The sequence below is a fragment of the Mauremys reevesii genome, linkage group 20 (assembly GCF_016161935.1).
Source record: "Mauremys reevesii isolate NIE-2019 linkage group 20, ASM1616193v1, whole genome shotgun sequence".
Taxonomy (NCBI): Eukaryota; Metazoa; Chordata; order Testudines; family Geoemydidae; genus Mauremys; species Mauremys reevesii.
The window spans coordinates 7,861,159-7,883,996 of record NC_052642.1 but is presented as its reverse complement, the minus strand read 5'-3'; the positions used below and the strand labels follow the sequence as shown (position 1 = coordinate 7,883,996).

At 41.8% G+C, this 22,838-nt stretch overlaps 1 protein-coding gene across 11 annotated transcripts in view; it reads left to right on the top strand.

The window, feature by feature from the left end:
* Positions 1-22,838, top strand: part of CAMKK1 (calcium/calmodulin dependent protein kinase kinase 1) — a 163,288-nt gene that overhangs the window by 128,605 nt on the left and 11,845 nt on the right. For all 11 annotated transcript variants that reach the window (XM_039507859.1, XM_039507848.1, XM_039507856.1 and 8 more), the window contains 6 exons: positions 3,882-4,081; positions 4,670-4,723; positions 7,137-7,210; positions 16,075-16,162; positions 18,909-19,037; positions 22,028-22,131. In XM_039507859.1, coding sequence (XP_039363793.1) covers positions 3,882-4,081; positions 4,670-4,723; positions 7,137-7,210; positions 16,075-16,162; positions 18,909-19,037; positions 22,028-22,131 — 649 coding nt within the window. The remainder of the gene's footprint in view (positions 1-3,881; positions 4,082-4,669; positions 4,724-7,136; positions 7,211-16,074; positions 16,163-18,908; positions 19,038-22,027; positions 22,132-22,838) is intronic.

Here is a 22,838-nt window from a genome sequence, read left to right as displayed (position 1 = left end):
AGCACCCCCCAGGAAAATCCCAAAGTCGATGCCTCTGGTTACTACTATTAGAGAGACAGTGAATACGACCCTGGGTTGGTGCTCAGGAGACCTGGATTGGCCGTTGACCAGCCATTTGACCTTGGGCAAGTCACTTCACCTTTCTGCTTGTTTCCCCACCAGCTTTCAGTGTCTTCTCTATTTAGATTGTAAGTCAAATTTTGACTAAGGCTCCTATGCCATTTAGGTGCTTTTGAAAACTCTACAAGGAAAGGACTCTCTCTCACCATGTTTGTGTAGTGCCTAGCACAATGGGGCCCCGATATTGGTTGTGTCCTCTAACTATTACTATAATACAAATAAACAGATAATCCTCATTTGCAATCTTTGAACATAATGACTTGTGAACCACGTACACTTATGAATCCTGTAGTTTAGTGAACTTGATCCCAGTTACAATTTATTATGAGTTTATTTGTAGTACATATTATTTAACATTTTATATTGTGATTGCACCCAGTGCCTACCCAGATCAGGGCCTAATTGTTCTGAGTGCTGTACAAACATATCAACAACAGTTTCTACACCAAAGAGCTTGTGTTTACTGTCTTTTTATTAGATTTCACAAAGGCAAGTAATATATTTTGAAAGATAAATATTTATTTGACTTGGAATCATGTTTTACTTTGTTTTATGGATGAAATAATAAAAATCCCGGACTAAATTCTCCCCTGGTGTAAAACTCCATCGATTTCAATAGACTTTAACACCACAGCTGAATTAATATGACCTATATTTCATGGCCTGTATTTTTCTTGCAAAAATGTGTTGGGAATCTGAGCCCCGCAGTGTCTGGCTTATTCTTTAAGAATCTTATATTTCACACCTGCATGAAAGGCAGCTAATCATTTCCTGAAGAGAAACTGCAGTCTCATTTTCTTACATTACCATGATGAAATGTCAGCTCATCAATAGGTTTGCTCTGCAGCAGATGTCTGATAATAATTACTGTTTTCATAGGGTGTTTGGTGTTTACCCAGATTGTCTAGTCAGCCTCTCACAGAGTTAACCGATTCACATCACGATATAATTGCACGGCAACAGCAAATCTGGGATAGAATGACCACTGACGTTTCTTAGCACTAGCCTGTGAGCATTTGTCTGGGAATTGGTCCATTATGCATCTAGATTAGCTCTTAAAGAAGTACACTTACTAAAAGAATCTGTTCATTACTCAAAGGCACAGTGATACTGGGTAAACACATAGTATAAAACAAAGAAACCAATTAGATTGTTGTATCCTATTCAAGTTCTTATATAACACTTTGCTTTAGATGACAGTGACATTTCAGATAACCTTTTCTGAAAGTTCTTGTTTAAACTGAATCCTGCTGTCACGATATTGCTGTACAATAAATCTGGTTTTCTTTTTATAATTTCCTTCTTCCCCTTTACTCCAGGACATAAAAATTCCTTTTCTTACCGCAACAGTATTGCCTCCAGGATAAACTGCAAACCAAGTAGTGAATTTGTTGTAAGGCTATCTCTTGACCTCGTGATCTGCAATGATGAGCTTTTCGACCTTATATAATTCAACTGGATCTGATATTTGGCAATGTCCATTCTCACTTGCCCAGGAAGCAGTTCATTCATTCAACCTAATCATAATTACAATCTTTCTTCTTGTAACATTTCAGAATGGAAGTTGGTTTGAAACATGACTTTGCTATGAAAGGGTTCCTGGACAATAGCTTGTAAGGCCACATTTCTGAACATGAGAGTGGTTGTTATTTTCAAGGTTGGAATATTTTTTTCTTTCCTTTTATTCTCTTTTAGAATAAAACGTTCTGTGTCCTTTCAAAGGTTCCTGTTTATGGCACAACTAGAGCATGGTGGTATTCTCCAGAGTTCTGGCATCGACGATCTGATTATCACTCAGGTTTAAAACAGCCTCTTTCAAACTGAAAATGTTCACTGAGTTTTTTGATGTGTCAGTTCCCCTTGGCACAAGGATGCTATCTTAGCCCCCTCAATCTTCCAGTCTTCTCATGTGGGCATGTTTCTTTCTGTGTGTGTGTGGGTCTAATGTTATGTAGATTAGCCAAGTAGAATTGCAATTTTGAGATAAACATCTAAAAATGGAACCCATGGGCTGCATCCCACAAACCTTTACTCGCATGATCAGTCCTGTGGATTCATTTGGAGCTGGTAGATGGAGTAAAGCTTTGCACCATCTGCAAGACTTGACTGTAATTACAGTATTTCCTCCTTCAACAGCAACACTCCCTCTCCCTGGGTATTAAGATCTCTGGGGCTATGCCCACTCTCTTTTGTTAATTGCCTTTATCAGTTTGATTTTCCCCTTAATGTTTGTTCAGTGCTGGCGAAAAGTGCCAGATTGACAGCCCTGGCTGCATCTCATGTGACACGCATTTGACAGTCCTCCCACAGAATGCTGCATCTTGATTGAGATGCCATGCATCTGGCCAAGCTGCTGGAAGGCTGTGGGCATTTGCCTGCAGTTGCACCTTTTGGACACTGGAGGCTGCAGTGGCATCTGCTGAGCAGGCAGCCATGTGCCACCAGGAAGTGGCAGTCGTGAGATTGGAGCAGTGGCAGAAGGTGGAGGGCCTGATATGAGCCCTGGGCTCCGTTTCTGCAGGCAGCTGCTCCAGCCACTACTCTCACTCACCCCCAGGATCCCCCAGCACCAGGGCCAGTGCAAGGATGTTTCGTGCCCTAGGTGAAACTTCCATCTTGCGCCCTCACCCTGAGGCGCCCCCCCTTGCGGCAGCACCCCATGCTCCGCTCTGAGGCACCCCTCCCCCTGCCCCAGCTCACCCCTGCTCCATGCACAAGCACCCCGAGCATGCTGTGGCCGTTTCACTGCTCCCACCTCCCAGGCTTGCAGTGCCTAAGCTGATTGGCGCCGCATGCCTGGGAGGGAGAAGTGAAGCAGCCACGGCATGCTCAGGGAGGAGGCGGGGCAGGGGTGAGCTGGGGCGGGGAGTTCCCCTGTGTGCTGCCCCCCCCTTACTTGCTGCAGGAGGCCCTCCCCGTGCTCCCCTGCCCCAGCTCCCTCTGCCTAAATGCCGGCGGCGACCGGGGCGGCTGAAGATCCGGCCGCCGTGGTCACTGCTGAAGAAAATGGCGCCCCGCAAATGCCAGTGCCCTAGGCGACCGCCTAGGTCACCTAAATGGTTGCACCGGCCCTGTCCAGCATGCTTCAGAAGCCCCCATGAACCCCAGCACCCTCTACTCCCCAGTGACACAACAGGCAGGCAGAGTTGTAGAAAGCAGCTCTATTAATCCTAGACTGGCCAATGTTACTTGATGAGATTCTATTGCTCATCTAGCAGCAACCCAGCCATGGCTTGTATTCCTGAGCCCTGGTTCCTTGCCAATCAATCCCTTTTGAAATGTGACCGTCCTCCATTTCCACTCACCATACCACACTGGGGACTAAAATCCTCCTTTTATGCACAGAACGGTAGTCCTCTGACAATCACTGGTCCCAGGGCTGTGCTGATATAAGTGATGACATGTATACATAAAAAATGCTTTAACTGACTAATTTACACCATATAAATTAAGGTTGCTGTCATTTTAAATACAACCAACCATGTTGATTTTATGACCATTCAAATTTAAGTGTGAGCTTCAAAAATACTAAGCTCAGCAAGGAGGAAATATTTTCTAACTCCCCATGAGGGTTGAACTAGGCTCACTACAAAACAATAGTGGGTCAACAACTATTTTAGAAAGTATGATGAAGCCGTTGTATTTCTAAAATCTGATGTATAGGCCTGGGCATTAGCTAGCATTTTGTTGGAGAAGGAAGGGTGCTGTTCTTCCGGATATGCTGGATAGCTTTTGAAGAGCATGTTCCCATCTGTTTACAGTGCACTATCAGAAGATCATTCACCGGGACGTCAAGCCTTCCAACCTGCTCTTGGGAGATGATGGGCATGTCAAAATAGCTGATTTTGGAGTCAGTAATCAGTTTGAAGGGAATGATGCCCAGCTTTCCAGTACTGCCGGGACACCAGCCTTCATGGCTCCAGAGGCGATTTCAGATTCTGGCAAAAGCTTCAGTGGAAAGGTAAGTCTTCGATCACCACTAATTAGTCTGAGTTTTAAGACCTGGGGAACATGAAAAGAAGGGTGGTATCCAAACCATCCTCATTGGTGTCTCTCTGTTCATAGGCCAGGTAAAATAAAGAAGAATTTTTCTTTTATTATTGAGTCAAATCCTGAGGTCCTAACTCTGTTTTACTCAAGACAAAACTCCCATAGACGCCAATGGGAGTTTTGCCTGAATGAGGCTTCAGGTTTTGATCCATTATTATTTGTCTAGATCAGATTTCTGCCAGTCTTCCTCATGTTAAGTTGTGTCTTCCTCCACAAGTAGTCTGATTGAAATGAATGGGATTGTTTGTACAGTGAGGAACTACTGGATGTGATTAAGGCTGGCAGAATCTGGCCAATATCGGTCAAAGTGTGCTAGGTGGTTTGCAGACTTCTTTGTGTGCATATAGCAATGTATCTATCTAATTACATTGGTCAGTAGCTATAAAATTAGGTTCCTAATGAAAAAGAGTTTATTTTTATGTTTGAGAAAATAGCTGTCTGATCTAAAATGTATCTGGCTGTTGGATCTAATTTACTAAGTGCAATTGCTTTCTTTCAGGCACTTGATGTATGGGCCATGGGAATTACTTTGTATTGCTTTGTATATGGGAAGGTAAGGTGACTGCAGAACAATTGAATTTTATATAGGAGCCGCGGCTTGGTTAGCATTAGTCTGATTCTCCCACAAATAGGTGAAAAATAATAAACAGAGAGCTTGAATCTGCAAGCTCTAATTCTCCCAAATAGTCCTAATGAAATCAGTGGGTGAATAAGGGTGGCATCTATGCATAAAAATTCACAGGTCTGCCCCATAGCTTACATCAGTGCCCAGATCGGCATCAGTGGTAATAATAGTGACATTCTTTTTTCCCCAAATATTTCCTGGATTTAGAAACAAATCAGGCGGAACATGTGGAGAGAAGCATGAGTTTGATACAAAAGCTGCTTTAAAGTACTTTAAATGATCCAGATAGTGTGCTGTCTGTCAGCTGATAAACACGGCAGACCTGTGCAGGTTATGGTAACTTGCTGCATGAGCAAAAAAAAAATCCTTGTAGGATCCTCCCAAGGCCATGCAGGGCCCCACAAATCACACTGCACAGTTCCAAGGCTTTTTAGCTGATGTGGCTATAATTGATGGGGGTAAAATGTAAAGGAACAAGTCATTTTGTTACGGTTGTGATATGGTTTAACTAATTCAGGATATTTTATTAGTTATGATAACTGCGCACTGGGCTAGTTCTAAAATAAATTATTTGCACCAAATCCTGAAGACAGTGGAATCTCTCAGGATTTTGTCCCTTGGTGATATCATTTCCCCATGTATTATGGCATGGAGAAGACTGGAAGAGGTAAGGTAAATAAAACCAATGAACTGTTCTGTTCCAAGAAACCCCCCTACAGCTGGCCTTGTAGTAAATACTGTGCACTCATTTCCCTTCATTTTATAACTTGCCTTGGCTGGGCAGTTCAGGGGACAAGGCCAGAAAACCATCCCCTATCCCACCAGAAGCAGGTGCTCATGCTACTGTCTTGGGACCAGCTGTAAGGAGCACTGCTGAATGCGCTGCTCCATACACTGCCCTTGAGATATGCTGCAAGCAGAGTGTCTCAAGTAAAGGCCAGTTGTCACAACAGCTCCGCTCCTGCCCACCTGCCCATGTTGCTCAGATAGGAAGAGCCAGAATTTAGGCATATATCAATCAACTGGAAAAAGTTACATTCAAAACAAATGTGCATTGAGCTCATGTATCTGAATTTAGCATAGAAAATTTAAAAAGTGATTGAAGAAGACTATTTTAGGCATGATGTAGGTGGTTAGTGCCCAAGATCTGTAAGCTGTTCTATGAAGCATTTTTAAAGCTGTTTAAGATCCTAGATTGTGAACAGAGTCTCCCAAGTAAATGTCATCCTTAAAAATTAATATATTTGAAAGCTGGGTCCTGCTTTGCTTACCTGTGAAGACTTGAAGCTCAAGATTCTGTTTCACCTGCAAAAGTCACTGACATTGCAAGCAGACAATACAGTCAGGGGGAGTCTGTGATCTGACTAGCTGTCATAGAAGGCCCCAGAACTGTGAACTGACATCACAGCAGGCAACTAAAGAAGGAAGCAATTTTCCATGTATCATATAAAAATACACCCATATATTCTGTTGAGTGGAATTCGCCTACTGGTGGAGGCTCCATACAAGATCCTTCTGACCAAAAATCCCCATGGTAGCCCTGCATGGCACTGGCTGACAGAGCAACACCACGTGGGGACTACACCCCTGTGTGTGTGCTGTGAATGAGGGTTTCCCACCGGCTCCAGATAAACTGGTATATAGGAGAGCATTGAGGGGAGAGGGGTAGGAATGGAACCGTTGGATCTGTGCTTACACACATCCAGTAACTGTTGTCTAGAAGTCTAAAGCAGCAGCAGACACATTCCATAGACTGGAATAGGGGCTACGTGGTAACCCGCAGCGTTCGTGCAAGTTGCATGTGTGTAGGGTGGGGTTGGATTCCATCCTCTGGCCTTGGGTAATTTTCTTGCTTCATCTTTGTTCTCAGACAGGTGAATCTCCACTATTCATTTTGGAGATGAATTTCTTACTTACCTTTTGTATGGTAAACAATAATACCTAGCACTTTTTCATCAGATCTTAAAGTGCTTTACAAAGAAGGCTAGTATTGTTACCCCCATTTTACAGATGGGTAAACTGAGGCACGGAGACACAAAGTGACTTGCCCATGGTCACCCAGCAGGTCCATGGCAGGGTTCAGAATAGAACCCATATCTCTTGTCTCCCACTCCAGTGCTGCATTCACTGGGCAACCCTGGTCTTTTAAAATCTCTGCCTTTAACTTTTTAAGTAAAGGCACAACTCTGCTTGTGAGAGGTGGGAAGATTTTACTAACATACCCTGCATGTATCTTCTGGGTCAAATTCAGAAGAAACATGTAACAAAAGTATATCTGAATGGCAATTGCTAAACACTTGAGATGCCTAACAGCTGGAAAACCATTGCTTTGTTTTGTTAGTGCCCTTTTATAGATGAATACATTCTGTCTCTCCATAACAAGATCAAGAACAAGGCGGTGGAGTTCCCAGAAGAGTAAGTAAACTTTACTGCACTATTGTAAAATAAAGTGCAGTCTGCAATGTTATTAACTGTGCAACATACATGATAACAGGTGCTATTGTGCTGACTCTGTGTGGAGTTTTATGTGTGTATTTGTTTGTTCTGAGGTTTCCTATCTGTGTATCCTATGGCCCCCATTATTGTAGTATCTTATTGTGTATTTAATATAAATATGTATTTGTATAAATCTTTGATGTATTTATCTCCACACCCTTGTGAGGTAGGGAAGTGCTGTTGTCCCTATTTTATAGATGGGAAACTGAGGCCTGAGACTAGGTAACTTGCCCAAGGTCACACAGGAAGTTTGTGGACTTGAATCCTGGGTCTCTGAAATCTAGCTCTCTAACCACTGAACTATCTTTCCTTTCCAGCTGAGCTAGCCTCCCTCTGGAGGCTTTGGGGATGTTGTTCAAGTTGTGTTGTCTCTGTTCTTTTTTTCTTTTGCTTGGTCTACACTCTATTGTTTGTAAAAGTGAGAAATTCCATGGGCCAAATTCTAGCCATAAATGAACACGTGTAGTTTTCACTGAAGTCAGCTGAAGCTGGGTGCAACATATGTGAAGATAGAATTTTGGCCCTAAGTGACTAAACAAGGTTTTCCGATACTTGACTAAGGACTGGTAGTGCCCGAGGTATCAGCATAGTGTAAAATTATTTAGTTATTTATTTATTTGGGGTTTTACGAAGTCTAACAAAAGAATACCCCTCCAATGCTCATAGCACCCTTAATCTTAAAAAATGCACTATAAAACAGACACATCCGTTACCCAAGATCAGCTCAGATAACTTAATGACAACATATATATTATAACAGACTCAAACCAACCCCAATACAATCCCTAGAGCACCAGCCCTGTCCAACACCCGTCTCACAGACAAGAGAAGAAAGGTGGGCCTTGCAGCATGTCCTGAATGCAGAAAAACTCGGGCTGTTGTGAATCTTAGGAAGAAGCGTATTCCAAAGGTTTGGAGTGAATGGGGAATGCTCTGGAATCTGCCCTCTCGGTTATAGCCAAGGGGCTTCAGCTCAGGTGCCTCCGCTAACCAGAGTGTGGTACTACGTGCAGTGTTCACAGATTTTGCTGAAGAAAGATATTTATTCAAGTCCAAATCCAGCAGTTCAGTATCCTCATCACTTATGATAAGCTAATAGTGTTAGCATGAAGTGAGTGGTTTTAGTGAATAGCTGTAATTCAGTGATGGAGGCTACCAGTACATGGTGCCATGAGTTCCATAAGGATTGTGTATAGAGAAGGGGACTCTAGAAGAAATGGAGGGATAATCAGAAGGAAGCTGCTGGAAGCATATATGGCTGCAATCTATCTGTGAAACCTGCCGTTGTAGCAGAATTCTTCATCTCAATCCTTGTATTCTAGTGGAGCGCTGCAGGGTTAAGATATTCTACTAACTCGGCCTGCTAAGAAGGCAGGATAAATAGAGACACACCAGAGATGCAGTAGTCTCACCAATTTATTAGAAACTGCAGTCTGCCTCTTTGGCAGTGCCCAGAAAGTATCACAAGCCCTGGCATCCGTAATGGTTTTCATAGTCCCTTTTTTATCACAGCTTAAGATCTAGGACTCTGTGACCAATGAACCTAACGCTTAATGCAACTAAATAGTAGTAAGGGAAAATAAATTGACTTAAGACTATATTAAAGAAGTCAATAGTTCAAGAGGCTGGAAGAACAGAGAAACCCATGGAAGCCAAATCCAGCAGGATAATAGCATCAGTCTAGAGGAATGTTTTCCAAGATGGGAATTTCACCCTGCAATAGTGGGTGGGCCACAAAAGTTCTGTTATGCACAATAGTACAGTGAAATAGTGACATCTACAGCTGTCCTGTTGCCTGTGTCCTGTAGTAATAATGAGAGTTGTTTTCATGCTGTTTGTAACTATGGGGTTGGGTTTTTCCCCTCATGGATGCCCATCCAAAAATTTGCTGTACAAATGAGAGTCAATTTAAAAAATAAATAGTTAATAATATATGAGGGGGCTATCAGGAGATCTCCTGTGAGAGTCATGTTGGTACCAGTGAGTGCAGGATGTTTGGGTATTTTGTTTCTAGGGGAAGAGCAGAGGCAGCATGAACCCAGAAGGCTCACAAGGATGAGTCCCAGGGGATACATGTGAAGGCTCTGTTCTCTTGACCCACAGAAATCAGTTGTTCTATTCCTGTCAGCTTGAACTAGCTAGCTGAAAAGTCTGTCTGCAGATTTATTAGACTCCTGGCTTCTATCAGTAACCCCATTATGATGTAATAAAATCAGTCAAAGCAATATTATTGTACTTGGGCATGTGTGCCAGTGATGTTTTCAGAGACAGACATGAGAAGATCCAAATGAATCATCAAATCTCAACTTCCTAGAATAAAATAAAATATCAAAACCTCTGATTCTCCCTTAGTTGAAGCAGCACCCTATCTAAGCTACTGCCGAGGGACAGAAAGTATAATTTCTTCCTTTTCTTCTCCCTTTGCATGTACTGCAGTGTTGGAATTGAAATGATTGCCAGTTTTACCTCAGATAAATATTATTTTTTATTATTTATTATTTGTTTTACTGTAGTGCATAGTTTTGGACCAGAACCCCATTGTGCTAGGTGCTGTACAAATATAGAACAAAAAATAAATATGATTACTTCACTATTGGCTATATTGTCTTCTGCTTCTCTATATTTACTGAGAAAATACCTTTATTACTGCAAATTGTATCAAGTTAGTTATGAACCAGATTGTGAACCTCTTGTGCTCACTGGTAGTTCTTCACACAAGTACTGTGATTTGAGTCAATGGGATTACTTGTGTTAGTAACCACTCACCAGTGTAAGTTTTCCAAGATCTGACCCTGAACCAAACCCCCCTACCAAAAAAAAGTTACTTTCCCCCCTCTCCCTCCCGTAAGAATCAGAATAGTAGTGCCCTCTACGAAAGTCCTGTGATAACAGAGGTAATAGAAGTCTGAGTGATATACTTTCATGACCCTGGCTTAGTTTGATGTGGGACACAGTAGAACTGTACTACTGGATAATAATGTAACGCTAGGTCCTTTGATACTTCCTGTGCAGAATATTAATTGGGAATGAGAATTGTGTTGGAGGATAATGGTTGGCCTTGCAAAGGATGAAACAAAGCTGCTGAAGGACTGTATGTATGGAAAGCTCTCTTTCAGAATATTCACCTACACTATAATGGATTTTTTACTAAGTCGGTAACTAGGATGTAGCAAGATTGATCCCACACATGCAACATGATAAACACATGATTCCTAACCATGTGGGTGTTCCTTATTGCAGCACTGAACTTGAATAGTGTTCTGCCTTAGTTCAAACATGAGTAGGGGGGACTAATACTATGTCTGTTACCTGTTTAACCAGTACTGCTGTCTCCCACAGGCTTGATTATTCACGGCCTTTCATCTTGCATAGTCACATACACCTGTGCAAGATGGGTGTAAAATGCTTTCATTTTGATATTGGTAGTATTTCACACTCACTTTACACAGGCTGTAAATGACTACACCGCATGCAAGGCAATAACGAATCAGGCTCCAAGTCTGTGCAGGAGGATATCTCAAAAGTGCAATGCACCATGTGAAAAACAACTTTAAACCCCTGCCCCTGGCACCAGGAACTAAGGCTATATGAAACAGCTGCCTGCATTTTTCACAGAATGTACTGATGATGATTGATAATAGAATTCCTTCAACTATGAGAATTACTGGGTAAAATTCTATGATGTGTGTGCTATGAAGAAGTCAGACCGCATGATCATAGTGTTCTTTTTGGCCTTAATGATATTGATCTGTTGATTTCAGGGTTGTGCAGTGTGGCAGATGAATACGAGCCAACCACATTAACACACAGTTGTAGTGGGGAAAATGCTGTTATGTGGTCCATGTTTTCTGTACTCTTGTCAAATGAGTCTATCAGTCCCTGGTTACATTTAACATGGCTCTGTCTGTAGTGTAGACAGGGCTATAAAACATCTGTAAACATGCCTGCCACTTCTCTGCGCTTTCACAGCTTCAGGCCTTCCCTCTGGCTTTTGGATGATGATTCATTTATTTCTCCATTTGCTTTTGGATGAAGTACCCATAGCTGGATTTTTTCCAGCTCAACCCACTACCCAGACAGAGAATTTCTGACCTACTTGCATTAATTAATCCTTCATTTTAGTCAAAATCTAGAGATAAAATTACTTCAGTATTTAGAAGTGTGCATGAGGAAATTAAAACTCTAATGAAACATGCTCCTGGTAAAGTACCAGGGTCACACAGCCCGAATTGTAGCCAGATATTCATTATCCAGTGGCGTGAATCATTTTTAAGATGCTAAGGACCTTCTCCTGTGAGGAGCTGAACACCCTCAATTCCCACTTAAATGAGGAAGGGGCCAGATGAAGAGCTTGGCTCCCATTTAGGCACTCAAATAAGGTCCAGGGTATCAAAACTTATCAAATCCCAAAGTGAGCTCCTTTGAGAATCTGCTCACTTGTCTAAGTGCCTAATAGGGAGCTGAACTCTTGAAAATCTTGCTCCAGTTGTGGGTGCTGAGCCTTTCTGAAAATCTGGCCCTTAGAGTTGAGGACAGTTAGCACATTACAGATAATCAGGCCCAAGGCATTGCAAATATGGACAGAACTCACTAAGCTAATTCATTCTGTGTTGCCATTGCTGCATGATTTTGGATGGATGTTTGTTTTAACAGAGCTGCGGCAAAGAATTGTTTATGTAGGCAGTCGTGTCTCTGCTCTCTCGGGTCCTGGGCAATTTGCCCATCATCTCTCAGCCATCATATATTTGGGTTAGCAGTCAGTTTACGAGTGACTGTTCCCATCTGTCTCCACAGTAAGTTATTAACATTTAATGGGCTAACTGGGTTGTGCTAAGAAACCTTTTCTTCATTCAGCCATCTCCTTCAGCAATAACTCTTGCTGCATGATTTATTTTGACTTCTCATTGACCTATTCTCCCAGTCTAAAAAAAATCTTGCTGCTCATTAAGATGTTGAGAGATAGTTACTGTGTGTTGATTGCTGTCTAAACTAAATCCATTTATTTGATAAAAATGGTAACAGAGAGATGCATATTAAGCAAGAACTCACTGGACTGATTCCACCTCAGACCTCCCACTAGGGTGACCAGATGTCCCGATTTTATAGGGACAGTCCCAATTTTGGGGTCTTTTTCTTATATAGGCTCCTATTACCCCCCACCCCCTGTCCTGATTTTTCTCATTTGCTGTCTGGTCACCCTACCTCCCACAGAATTAGCACCTAGCTATATATAGGGGCATTTTGGAGTTAATTTATTTTACCATGGCTGCAAAAAACACAAATTTCTGTTTACAGAGGGTCCATTAAAACTCAATCTCTACGAACGATTAAATAAAGAAATATAACTTTCTGTGCTCCGATATTTCAGCTCCCCTTAGGCCAGAGACAGTGGGGTAAATATTTTCTGTAGATATGCAGCTCTGTTCATATAAATGAGAATCATGCATCTAAACTCCTGTGCATTGTGCTAGATATTTAAGAAAATGGATTTAGGCATAATTTCATCTTGGGTTAAGTTACAATTAGCACTAAGTAAAAATTATTCAGGACTAACAGCAAATTGGTAAAGGCTTTGTGTCCAGACATCTATTAAGAGTGCAAGAACTACTATGTGTGTGATTCTAGTAAGGATCTAAAGTTGACTCATTCTTTTTCTGACCTACAGTGCAATGTTAACAATTTTCACTATTTTGTCATGAGTCTCACGATACTAGGTGTTCTTCCAAGCTTCTGGGAATATGCGAGAATCTCAGTTTTCATTTAGAAAAATAAAGACATTTCCAGCTCCCTTAGTTGGGGGGAAAAAAGCTGGAAAACATGAACCCTAATTGCTCCAAGTCCAGAAGGCAATTTAAAAGACCCCAAAGTTGGTATTTAAAATATGTCAGTTCATAATTATTTGAGGGCTTGTCTCAATAGTTGTGGTTAGCAATACTGCTGCATGTTTGAATTGTGAGGAAGCTCTGTGCCATGCCTTAGCAATACCTCTGGCTGATTGGGAAACAGCGTTAACGAACTCCAAAGTATCGTGAAATCTTCCATTGAAAAAATTGTCAAGTACGACATGAGTTCTTTTTAGAATGGAGGAGTGAAGGGGAGAAATAGGGAGACTCCATGAGTCTCTAAGGGGAGACAAGCAAACATGTTTGTACACACATGTTCCGAACACATGGAAGATATTTTCCCCTTTTTGGTGCACATACTGTCCCTTGGAACTGACATCTCCTCTGACATGGTGCATGGACATGCTGGTATAAGTGGTGGGCATTTTGTTTAGCATTGACATAGTGAATAGCCGTTGCATGGCCATTTTTCCTTCCTTCCTCTCTCTGTTATTAACTGGGGAATTCAATTAGTTTCAACAGTAACTTACCCAGAACTGCATGAATGTCCCACAGAGCTTGTCTGCAACAAAGACAGCCATGCATTTGCCCTTCCTTATGATTTTTCATTATTTCTGTGTCTGCCTAGAAGTCTTTCTGGCTCCTAGAAAAATATCAGACTAGACGTGATGTCCTTTTTTTTTTTTTTTTTTTAAATCACATTAATACTGCTTTTTTGCGCTGACAGATAGTAGGCCTTTTAGAAAGCACCATCTCACCTTTATCTCAGCTACCTACTGTGTTACAAGCCCTGACTGCTTATTTATGACCTGATGACTACTGCTCTCTGTGCCAGTATTAATATCTTTTATAGCCCAGATCTTGTTATAAGAGTGTCATGGTTTTTCCTTTTTCTGCCCTCTGCCTAAAATTTCATGTGAGTGGCAGTCTAGAAAATGGCAGTATTCAACTGGTCGTTCCTGTCCCTCGCATTATCTGGGCCTGATTCTCATTTATACTAAGACCCCTTGGCACCACTGTGGTGTTTAAAGAATACCACTTCATGACCTCTTTACACAGCCAGAGCAGTATTAAAGAGCCTCAGTGTAAGTGAGAATCAGGCCCTTTTGTTCTTGCTATTGGTAGCAATCACAGTTACAGGGTTAGCTGTACTTCTGTCCTCTTTCAGGGCTCAGACCTGTGCCTCTCCTGGAGTGAAATGCTACAGTTTTCCTGTTCTAACACCAAGCCCTGGGCTACAGAATCTGTAGCTGAACTAGGGTACCTGCAGTTCCTCTCAGTCTATGATCAGTGGTGAACAGGGATAGGACAGCCTTCTTGAAACAAAAGTGTTGTTTATTTTAACAGTGGAACAAAGCATTTAAAGCAAAAGTATTTTAAAACATGTCTTTCCGACCTAAAGGGTTCCCATCCACTGATGGTAACCTAGGCAGGCCAGTATGTTACTGTGTCTGAGTCTGGTTCCCCAAAACAGCTGCTCCCCAATCTCAATGAATTCCCAGGCATTTACTCCTCTGGTTCAGACAAGTCCTGTAGGCTCAGTAGGAGATCAAGCCAGAGTCCTTGGGGCCAATAGTTCTGGCATTGTCTCTTAACAACTCTTAAGTGTTTTCTGAGAAGTGGCTTATCTTAAGCCATTGTGTCCCTTCCCGCTTGTGTTTTTCCCGACAGTCCCCTTTTAAAGTAAACCAACATATTCATACACTAAATGTCCCAATAACCAGGTCAACATAGTGTTCATAAGTTATTACAGAACAGCTCCAAATCCATCACACTAGTATGTCCCTTAATATGATTTGAATGTAATTTATTTGTATATGGTTGGTTTATTTCCTTTTGCTTTTGAAGAGAAGAGAGAGGGAGGCATTGTGCCTGGTTCTCACCAGCGTTTTTAATCTGTCACGTTCATGAGCAATAAAATGCATTCTCATGGAACGGAAGTGTTTTCCTGGCGTGAAATTGTATATTGCCAAGTTCCAGCTTTGAACAAATATATGCACCACTGAAAATTGTTCATGACAGAAATGCTGACAGAGATCATCAACTGACTATCATGGTGCTAACACACACTAATGTAATTTTATTTCAGAGCATTGTCATAATAAAAATTATTTTTGTTTTTAAAAGTCCTTACCTGTGTTGTTAATATTACTGATCATGCAAACCTTTGCTTTTGAGAGTAATCCATTCAAGGGAACAACTTGCATGAGCAACTACTATTTGTGTGAATAGGGATTTACAGGACTGGGGTCTAAATTACTAAACCCTGGAAAAACTATTTAAAAAAATCAAATGTTTTTGCTACCATTTGTGTTGTTTACTTTTTATAAGACCCTTATCTTGGAAATTGAAACTATTTCCCTTCTTTGACCTTTTTCTGGCACAGTTCTGTAGTATTTTGCTTGCAAAAGCTTCAGACAAATCTTAAATTTGAAATCAGTTTTCATCAGCATTTGTGGGAACATTTCAATTAATACAATCTGCAAACTCAACCTGGGATTTGAATATCAAACAGGGCTATTTCTTTCCAACATGTTGTTGTTGTTAATAATGTTTCTGCAAGCTAAATGATGTATTTAGTGTCACCTGTACAACCCCTTTAAATTGTGCCTGTCGGTTATACCTCATTGTCTCAGATTCTGCCCTCAGAATACCTGTAAAACCCCCAATCTTCAGATATGCCCTTATTTACTCCTGTACAACCCCTTTGCCTGTAGGCAGAATCTGGTGTACATTATCCTTATTAGTGATCATAAGGCCTAAGAAGAATTGATTTTCACTTCCCAGGCTGAATTTGCGGGCAGTTGGGGGGTGCTGGTGGTGGAATTCTGTACTTGTAAACTGAGCAAATTAACAGAATATTACTACGAGAAGCTTTTCACATAACCTTGTCAGTTGTCGTTACCTTATTAACTATATATTGGTATTTTCTTTCATCAGGCCACAGATAAGTGAAGAGCTCAAAGAACTGATTGCAAGGATGCTGGATAAAAATCCAGAAACGAGGATAACGGTTCCTGAGATTAAGGTAAATTTGTCATGAATGTTATATTTATTTGGAATTGTTTCATATAGTTTCAGTTGGTTTCATATTTCTTATATTACTTGTAATGTGACAAAACTTACCGGTATTTCTGTTTTGGGGCTATATCAATCAGCATAGCTCAAAGGGTGAGTATATTCACTTTGCTCCATATTTGTATGACTTAAAATCACTCTGATGCTGTTTATTTCTGAGAATATTAATAAAAGGGGATTTTTAATTAAAATTGTACAAAATCTGGATAAAACACTGATAGCATTTCCAACAAACACTTGTGTAGATTGAAACCTTGCTTTTTTACTGAGCTTGCTAACTCCAGTGATCAAACCTGTTTCCTCTAGCAGACATATGTGTTGCAGTGATTGTGAAGCTGAATACTATACATGTAGATACCTGTTGTTCATACCATGCTGGCTGTGGTTACAAATGCAGGAATGGGATCAAGGCATGTAGCATCCATTTCTGTCAACATTACCTTGGAAGTTGGTCATTGTTCTGCAAAGCTCATGAATCCAGAGCAGCGAACACCCCCTGATAGAGAAAGATGCTCCATGCTGCTTTGTATATTTTGTTTTACGACTGATACCATGTTCTGCTATCATTAGTCACTGAGAAGTCTCACCTATTTGAAAAGAGTCAGAGGGCTTGTCTACACTGGCACTTTACGGCACTGCAACTTTCTCGCTCAGGGGTGTGAAAAAGAAAAATCCTGAGCGCAGCAAGTTTCAGCACCGTAAACCACCAGTATAGACAGTGCCCCAGTGCTGGGAGCCGCGCCCCTTGTGGAGGTGGGTTTTTTTTACTCTCCCAGCGCTGCACTGCGACCCACACAGCCACGTTAAAGTGCTGCCACGGCAGCATTTTAGCATTGCCAGCGTAGACTAGCCCAGATAAACTGAAGTTGAATAAAGCAGGGGTGGGGGTGGATTGACTATATCTACCCTCTCCTAATTTGCATCTCTGATGTATCACTCTTGTTATTCACAGTTATTTAGGTCTAATTGTTTTGCAAACTCAGTTTGGAATTGCTGTTAACACAAAAAAAAAATCAAGGAAATTATATGGGGGATACATAAGGAAATTGCTGTTTCTGAACCATGTTGGTGCACGGAATACACTTGTCTCCTAATTGAAATGCTCACATGACTCAGGTATTCCATACTTTTAATAAAAATGATTTCATTTAGGGTTGACTGTGGTGTTTTGCCTCTGAAGAGGGCTGTTATAAGCATGAGTAATCATTTTTGGAATACACAATTTAATTAAGTGCCATAAAGAAGCTCTTTGCTGAGCTCTTGAAAAGTGCTCTGGACACCTGCACTAAACTCCCTTTAAAGTTTATAGGCAGTGAACATCAGTCTTACTGAATGGTGTGGACTAGTCCCTAGGAGGTAGGCAGGTATTTTTTAAAAGGTTACTGGATGCTGTTCTGATTAACATCCATAGGGCCAGCCCTTGGACAAATACATTGATGTCAAAGAGCCCCACTCTAGTACTGTTTGTTTATACTTGAAACCCCTTGTATTATGCAGCACATTAGACCAAAATTATGTACAGGCCTCCCATGCCCTGAACTGATTTACATGGCATTATGGGACAATGCTAATTAATTACAAGATAATCTAATAAGCCATGTGGTTACTAAACTAGAGGAGCAGGGAGCAGCACAAGAAGGTGAAGTGTTCTCTTGGGAGGGGAAGTAGGAGGCCTGCTGGAAGATGCAGGTACATCTGAGGCTCCTAAACCACATAGGAGCCACTCCTGTGACATTTAATTATATGGGAAAGAAGACACATCCTCTGACAAGCTTCTTCCTGCTCCCTTGCAGTCGTCTATACCTCATTCCACTGCCTGCATCCTTATCCAACAATGCCCTTGTTTGCAATGTAATCCGCCTCCCCTGATGATCTCCATATGTTTGGCAAACAAGCTGAACAGCTGGAAGGTGGTAGGAGGGTGACTATGGCTTTTTACTGATGTGGTATGAACATCAGTCTGTGTGGCATCTAGGCAAAAAAGGTAAGTTGTGTGGGCAATTGCACAGTCATGTAACCACATCGTGTATAGGGGCCTCTCCGTGACCCTGAAATGTCACATTAGTGATAGGCCAAAATGCTCAGAGTTGGGTACCATATTATATGTTTACCTCAGTGGCCTGATTTCCAGAGCTACTGAGCATTTGCCGCAGCATCTGAAGTCACTAGTTGCTGAGTGCTCAGCACTTAGGAAAATCAAGCCACTTATTTAGGTGCCTAAATTTAGGCACTCAAGTTTGAGAACAGATTATGGCACTTTTTCTGGGCCTATGTTGTTAAAGTGTCTATGTATGTGAGAAAGAGCTGCTGTTGATGACTGGGATTTTCATAGGTTTTGGCTGAATTCAGTGGAAATTGAGTACCTAACTCTTTTAGCCTGTTTGAAAATGCCAGCCAATGACAGTTGGTGCTGATGGTCTGTTATGGTCTTATGGTCTCTGTAGAGACACTATGCACAGTCGCTGGAGTGCAGCAGACCCTCTGAGTTAGCCCTCAGCTTGTTGATTCAGCACATTCCAACCTATGTGGAAAATGGAGCCATACCAACTCACAGCTTGTAATAATATTCAGCCCTATATTCATTATTTCCCCATATTAACTAACATCCATACTGTGTGAAGTACAAGGGACAAACACATTTAGGATTCTCTGCAGTGGCTTGTTCACAGCTTTCTTTTTGTCCCTTTTCTATGTAGTTGCATCCCTGGCTAACAAAGTTTGGGGAGGATCCACTGCCTCTGGAGGAAGAGCATTGCACTGTGGTGGAGGTGACTGAGGAGGAGGTGAAGAATTCCGTCAAGACAATCCCAAGCTTGCCAGCTGTAGTAAGTGTAAACAGGAGCTTTCTGAGGTTTTATGTTCTGGGAGATACGTCGCTTTCTTTGAGCCATCAGCCTGTGAAGCAGTCTCAACGTGAGGGACAGACAAATTTCCAGTGTATGATGTGTGTGATTTAGCCATTCAAGTCAGTAGGCGTTGTTCATGCCTTTGAGCTGTGCATTTAGGTCAAAAGGTTTACTGGTACCGCAACACATGGGGGGTCTGATCCTGAAGCCATTATCCTTATGACCATTGACATCAGAGGGGCTACTCAGATAATAGGTGCAGGGCCAAGCTCCCCAGGTGGCCAGCACCAGAGGAAGTGAATGATAGAAGAAATTCAAATTTGGGAAGACTTATTACCAGACACATAAGTAACTCCAGTTCCAACACCACCACTACTACTGGAAAAAGGAAGAGCAGTGAGGGAGAGTAAAGGGTTGTTTGCATTGTTTGCTGTGCAGCCGCCCGTGTATACAGACAAGGTAAGAAGCAGCGCTGCAAATAGCCCAGAAAATCCAGCATAGGACACACTCTGGTAGTTGTTGAGCATATTCTCTTTGGATCAGCAGTAAGGGCCTGATCAAAAGCCCATGACATCAATGAGAGTCTTTTCATTGACTTCAGTGGGCTTAGTACCAGGCTTTAGGTGCCTGTAGCAACTCAGTAGGCACTAGGCACCTCTAGAGATATAGCCCTGAGAACTGGATATCCTATTCTCGTCCCATTTTGAAGGCAATTTAATCATATGGCATTTTCCCTCTAGAAATAAATGTATGAAACCTTTTCCTACAAAATCTTCTATGTGATGGAATAATAAACACACTGCAAAATATTGACCTCCAGGTTTAAAATAAATAATTACAATGGGTAGTTAAGAACTCAGCCTTTCTGCTTTAGGCATTTAAACACTGGGCTCCAGTGTCGGGAGTTGAAAGACTCGCTTCTCGTTTATGAAAGGAAAAGATGAAGTTGTAAGGAAAAGGGGACACTTTACTGACTGCAGATTGAGGTTATGCTTAAGTGTGCGTGTGGTGACCAGATGTCCTGGAATTGACATATGAAGTGCAGTATTCCAGACAAATATAGGCCATGGTCCAGAAAAGTCTTCCTGGCATAAAGCTAAATGCCTGCTTTTCAATTATTGAAACAAAATACTGTTAACATAGCCTCACCAATTTAAAAAGCAAAGGGAGGCAAGCAAGGTCTAAAGCCTGGTGGCTTAAGAACTTCCACGCATGTGGGAGGAAAATACTAATACTAGCCCATAATTTGGGGAAAAATCCATAGACCAGAGCTACAGCTGGTGTAAATCAGTGTAGCTCCATTGGTGGCTTCAATGGAGCTACATCAATTTACATCCGCTGAGAATCTGGCCCCATGTTTCTCTACTGATTTTAGAATGCAATCACTGAAATATTGCAGAATATGTGAGCCTACCTCATCACCATGAGCCAGCCACCCGGTCTCTCTTAGGTAAGATTGAACTGTAAAACTTGTTCTAAGGTGGCTCGTGGTTTTTTCCCCAAAGGCAGAGGGTTTCTCTTTTCCTTAAATATTTGTTAAATAGTGAAAGTCAAAATGCCAGCCTGTTTGACAGCCCTGGAAACTTAGGTACTCTGTTTATCCTCGTGCATCTCCACAATATCTAAGGTCTTATACTGTGCTTATAGTGATGGTATCTGATATTCTTCAGGGAATCCTGATACCTAGAAATAGAACTAATAAGATCTGTTAGTAACAGAGATGGCCCAAACTTAAATACCATGCACCTGAATGGAGTTAAGGATTGGGGGCATACAAAATCTGAACTTGAATCTGAATCTAAATTTAGTGGCTAATCCCTCTAGGGAGGGATGATTGTGAAAATACCTTCACCCAGCCACTGAGGTGGTGTGGCTATTTACCTCTCCTTATTTGGGACTAGTGATAAAACCACATTCTGACCTTTAATGACTCTCACAACTTCCCTATGAGGTAGATAAGAGAACATTATTATTTCCATTTGACAGATGGGAAAAGATATATAAAGTGGCCAGATCCTCAGCTGGTGTAAATCAACATACCGTATTTTCCAGCATATAAAGCGACTGGGCGTATAAGACGACCTCGTAATTTTACAGTTAAAACATAGGTTTTGGCCTATACTCGCCGTATAAGACGACCCCCCCTTCCGAGGGGGGGGAGCCCAGAGCCTTTTAAATCCCAGCCGCGGCGGGGAGTCAGAGGGCTCTGGGCTGCCCGCTGCGGCGGGGAGCCCAGAGCCTTTTAAATCCCAGCCGCGGCCGGGAATCAGAGGGCTCTGGGCTGTCCGCTGCGGCGGGGAGCCCAGAACCTTTTAAATCCCAGCTGCGGCGGGGAGTCAGAGGGCTCTGGGCTGCCCGCTGCGGCGGGGAGCACAGAGCCTTTTAAATCCCAGCCGCGGCCGGGAATCAGAGGGCTCTGGGCTGCCCGCTGTTTATACCCGGCGTATAAGACGACCCCTGATTTTTGGGGGTTGTTTTTTAGTATAGAAAGTCGTCTTATACGCCGGAAAATACGGTAGTTACATTGAAGTAAATGAAGCTAATTCATTTATGCCACCTGAGGATCTGGCCAAAGAGGTTTAAAGTGACTTCCCATGTCACAGAGGGAGTCATTGTCAGAGCTGGAACTACATCTGATGAGCTCTTGGCTCCCAGTCCTGTGCTCAGGCAACCAGCCTGTTCCCTTCCCTCTAGCCAATAGATGTTGACAGTATTCATGTAACTATTTCTAGCAATGCTTTGCAACTTCAGTAGCCAATGGGTCAGCATTTATACCATACAGAAACCTAAGGGCTATTATACAGATCCCTCTAGTTCAGTTTTTAACTGTGAAATGGCATTACAATTTTATTAAATTATTAATGAAGTAATCATTACATTGCTCTGATCTAATGCTTAGAGCTGCATTATAAAGATGATGAAAACTCTGTGCCACCTATCTTCTTTGATCTGTTTTTCCTTCTTCAAAGATTTTAGTGAAAGCCATGCTAAGGAAACGCTCATTCGGAAACCCATTTGAGGTTCAGGCCAGAAGGGAAGAGAGGTCCATGTCTGCTCCAGGAAACCTATTAATGTATGTATATCTACCCCTTTTAGTGCTCAGCCTGAGCTGTATACGTCCACTTCAGTGAACAAAGTAGTATGGGAGGAATAATGGAAACTGTTTTCAGATAATTTCCTTAGAATTTAAAGGCAAAATTCATGTGGAAATCAGTCAGTGGAGTTACACTAGGGATGAATAAGGCCTCAACTGTCATTTGGGGTTGAAGTATAGTGAAATATCCACATTAGAACAAAGTAAACATTTATTTGTATGGATGCAGCTACTTCCATATTTAGGGCCTCATCCTGAGCTGATGTAAATGAATGCAGCTCCGTGGACTTCAGAGGAGTTGCACCCATTTAGAGCAGCTCAGAATCTATCTTTTTAGCCAGTTTGTTTATAATATACTGTGTGTAGTTTAAACAGTACTCAAACATCAAGCTAGTAAAGTATCCTTTTATGAAATGCAGCTAGGTTATTTAATTCTTACGTAAGTAACCTCTGCTCTGCTGTCCATGAACAACAGAAGTAGGAGGTTTGGAGAAAGAGGCCAGCTGAGTCATCTAGACATTAAAAAATAAAAAACCTGTACAACTAGAAGCTTGCTGATATATTTCAGCTCTGCTCTGGAAATCAGTGACCCACGTAGTCTGTGCAAACTGGCAAACATGCACATCCTGGACTAGAAGCCAGTGAGGGACACCTTTGACATTACGTTATTGGTATTGTGGGAACCA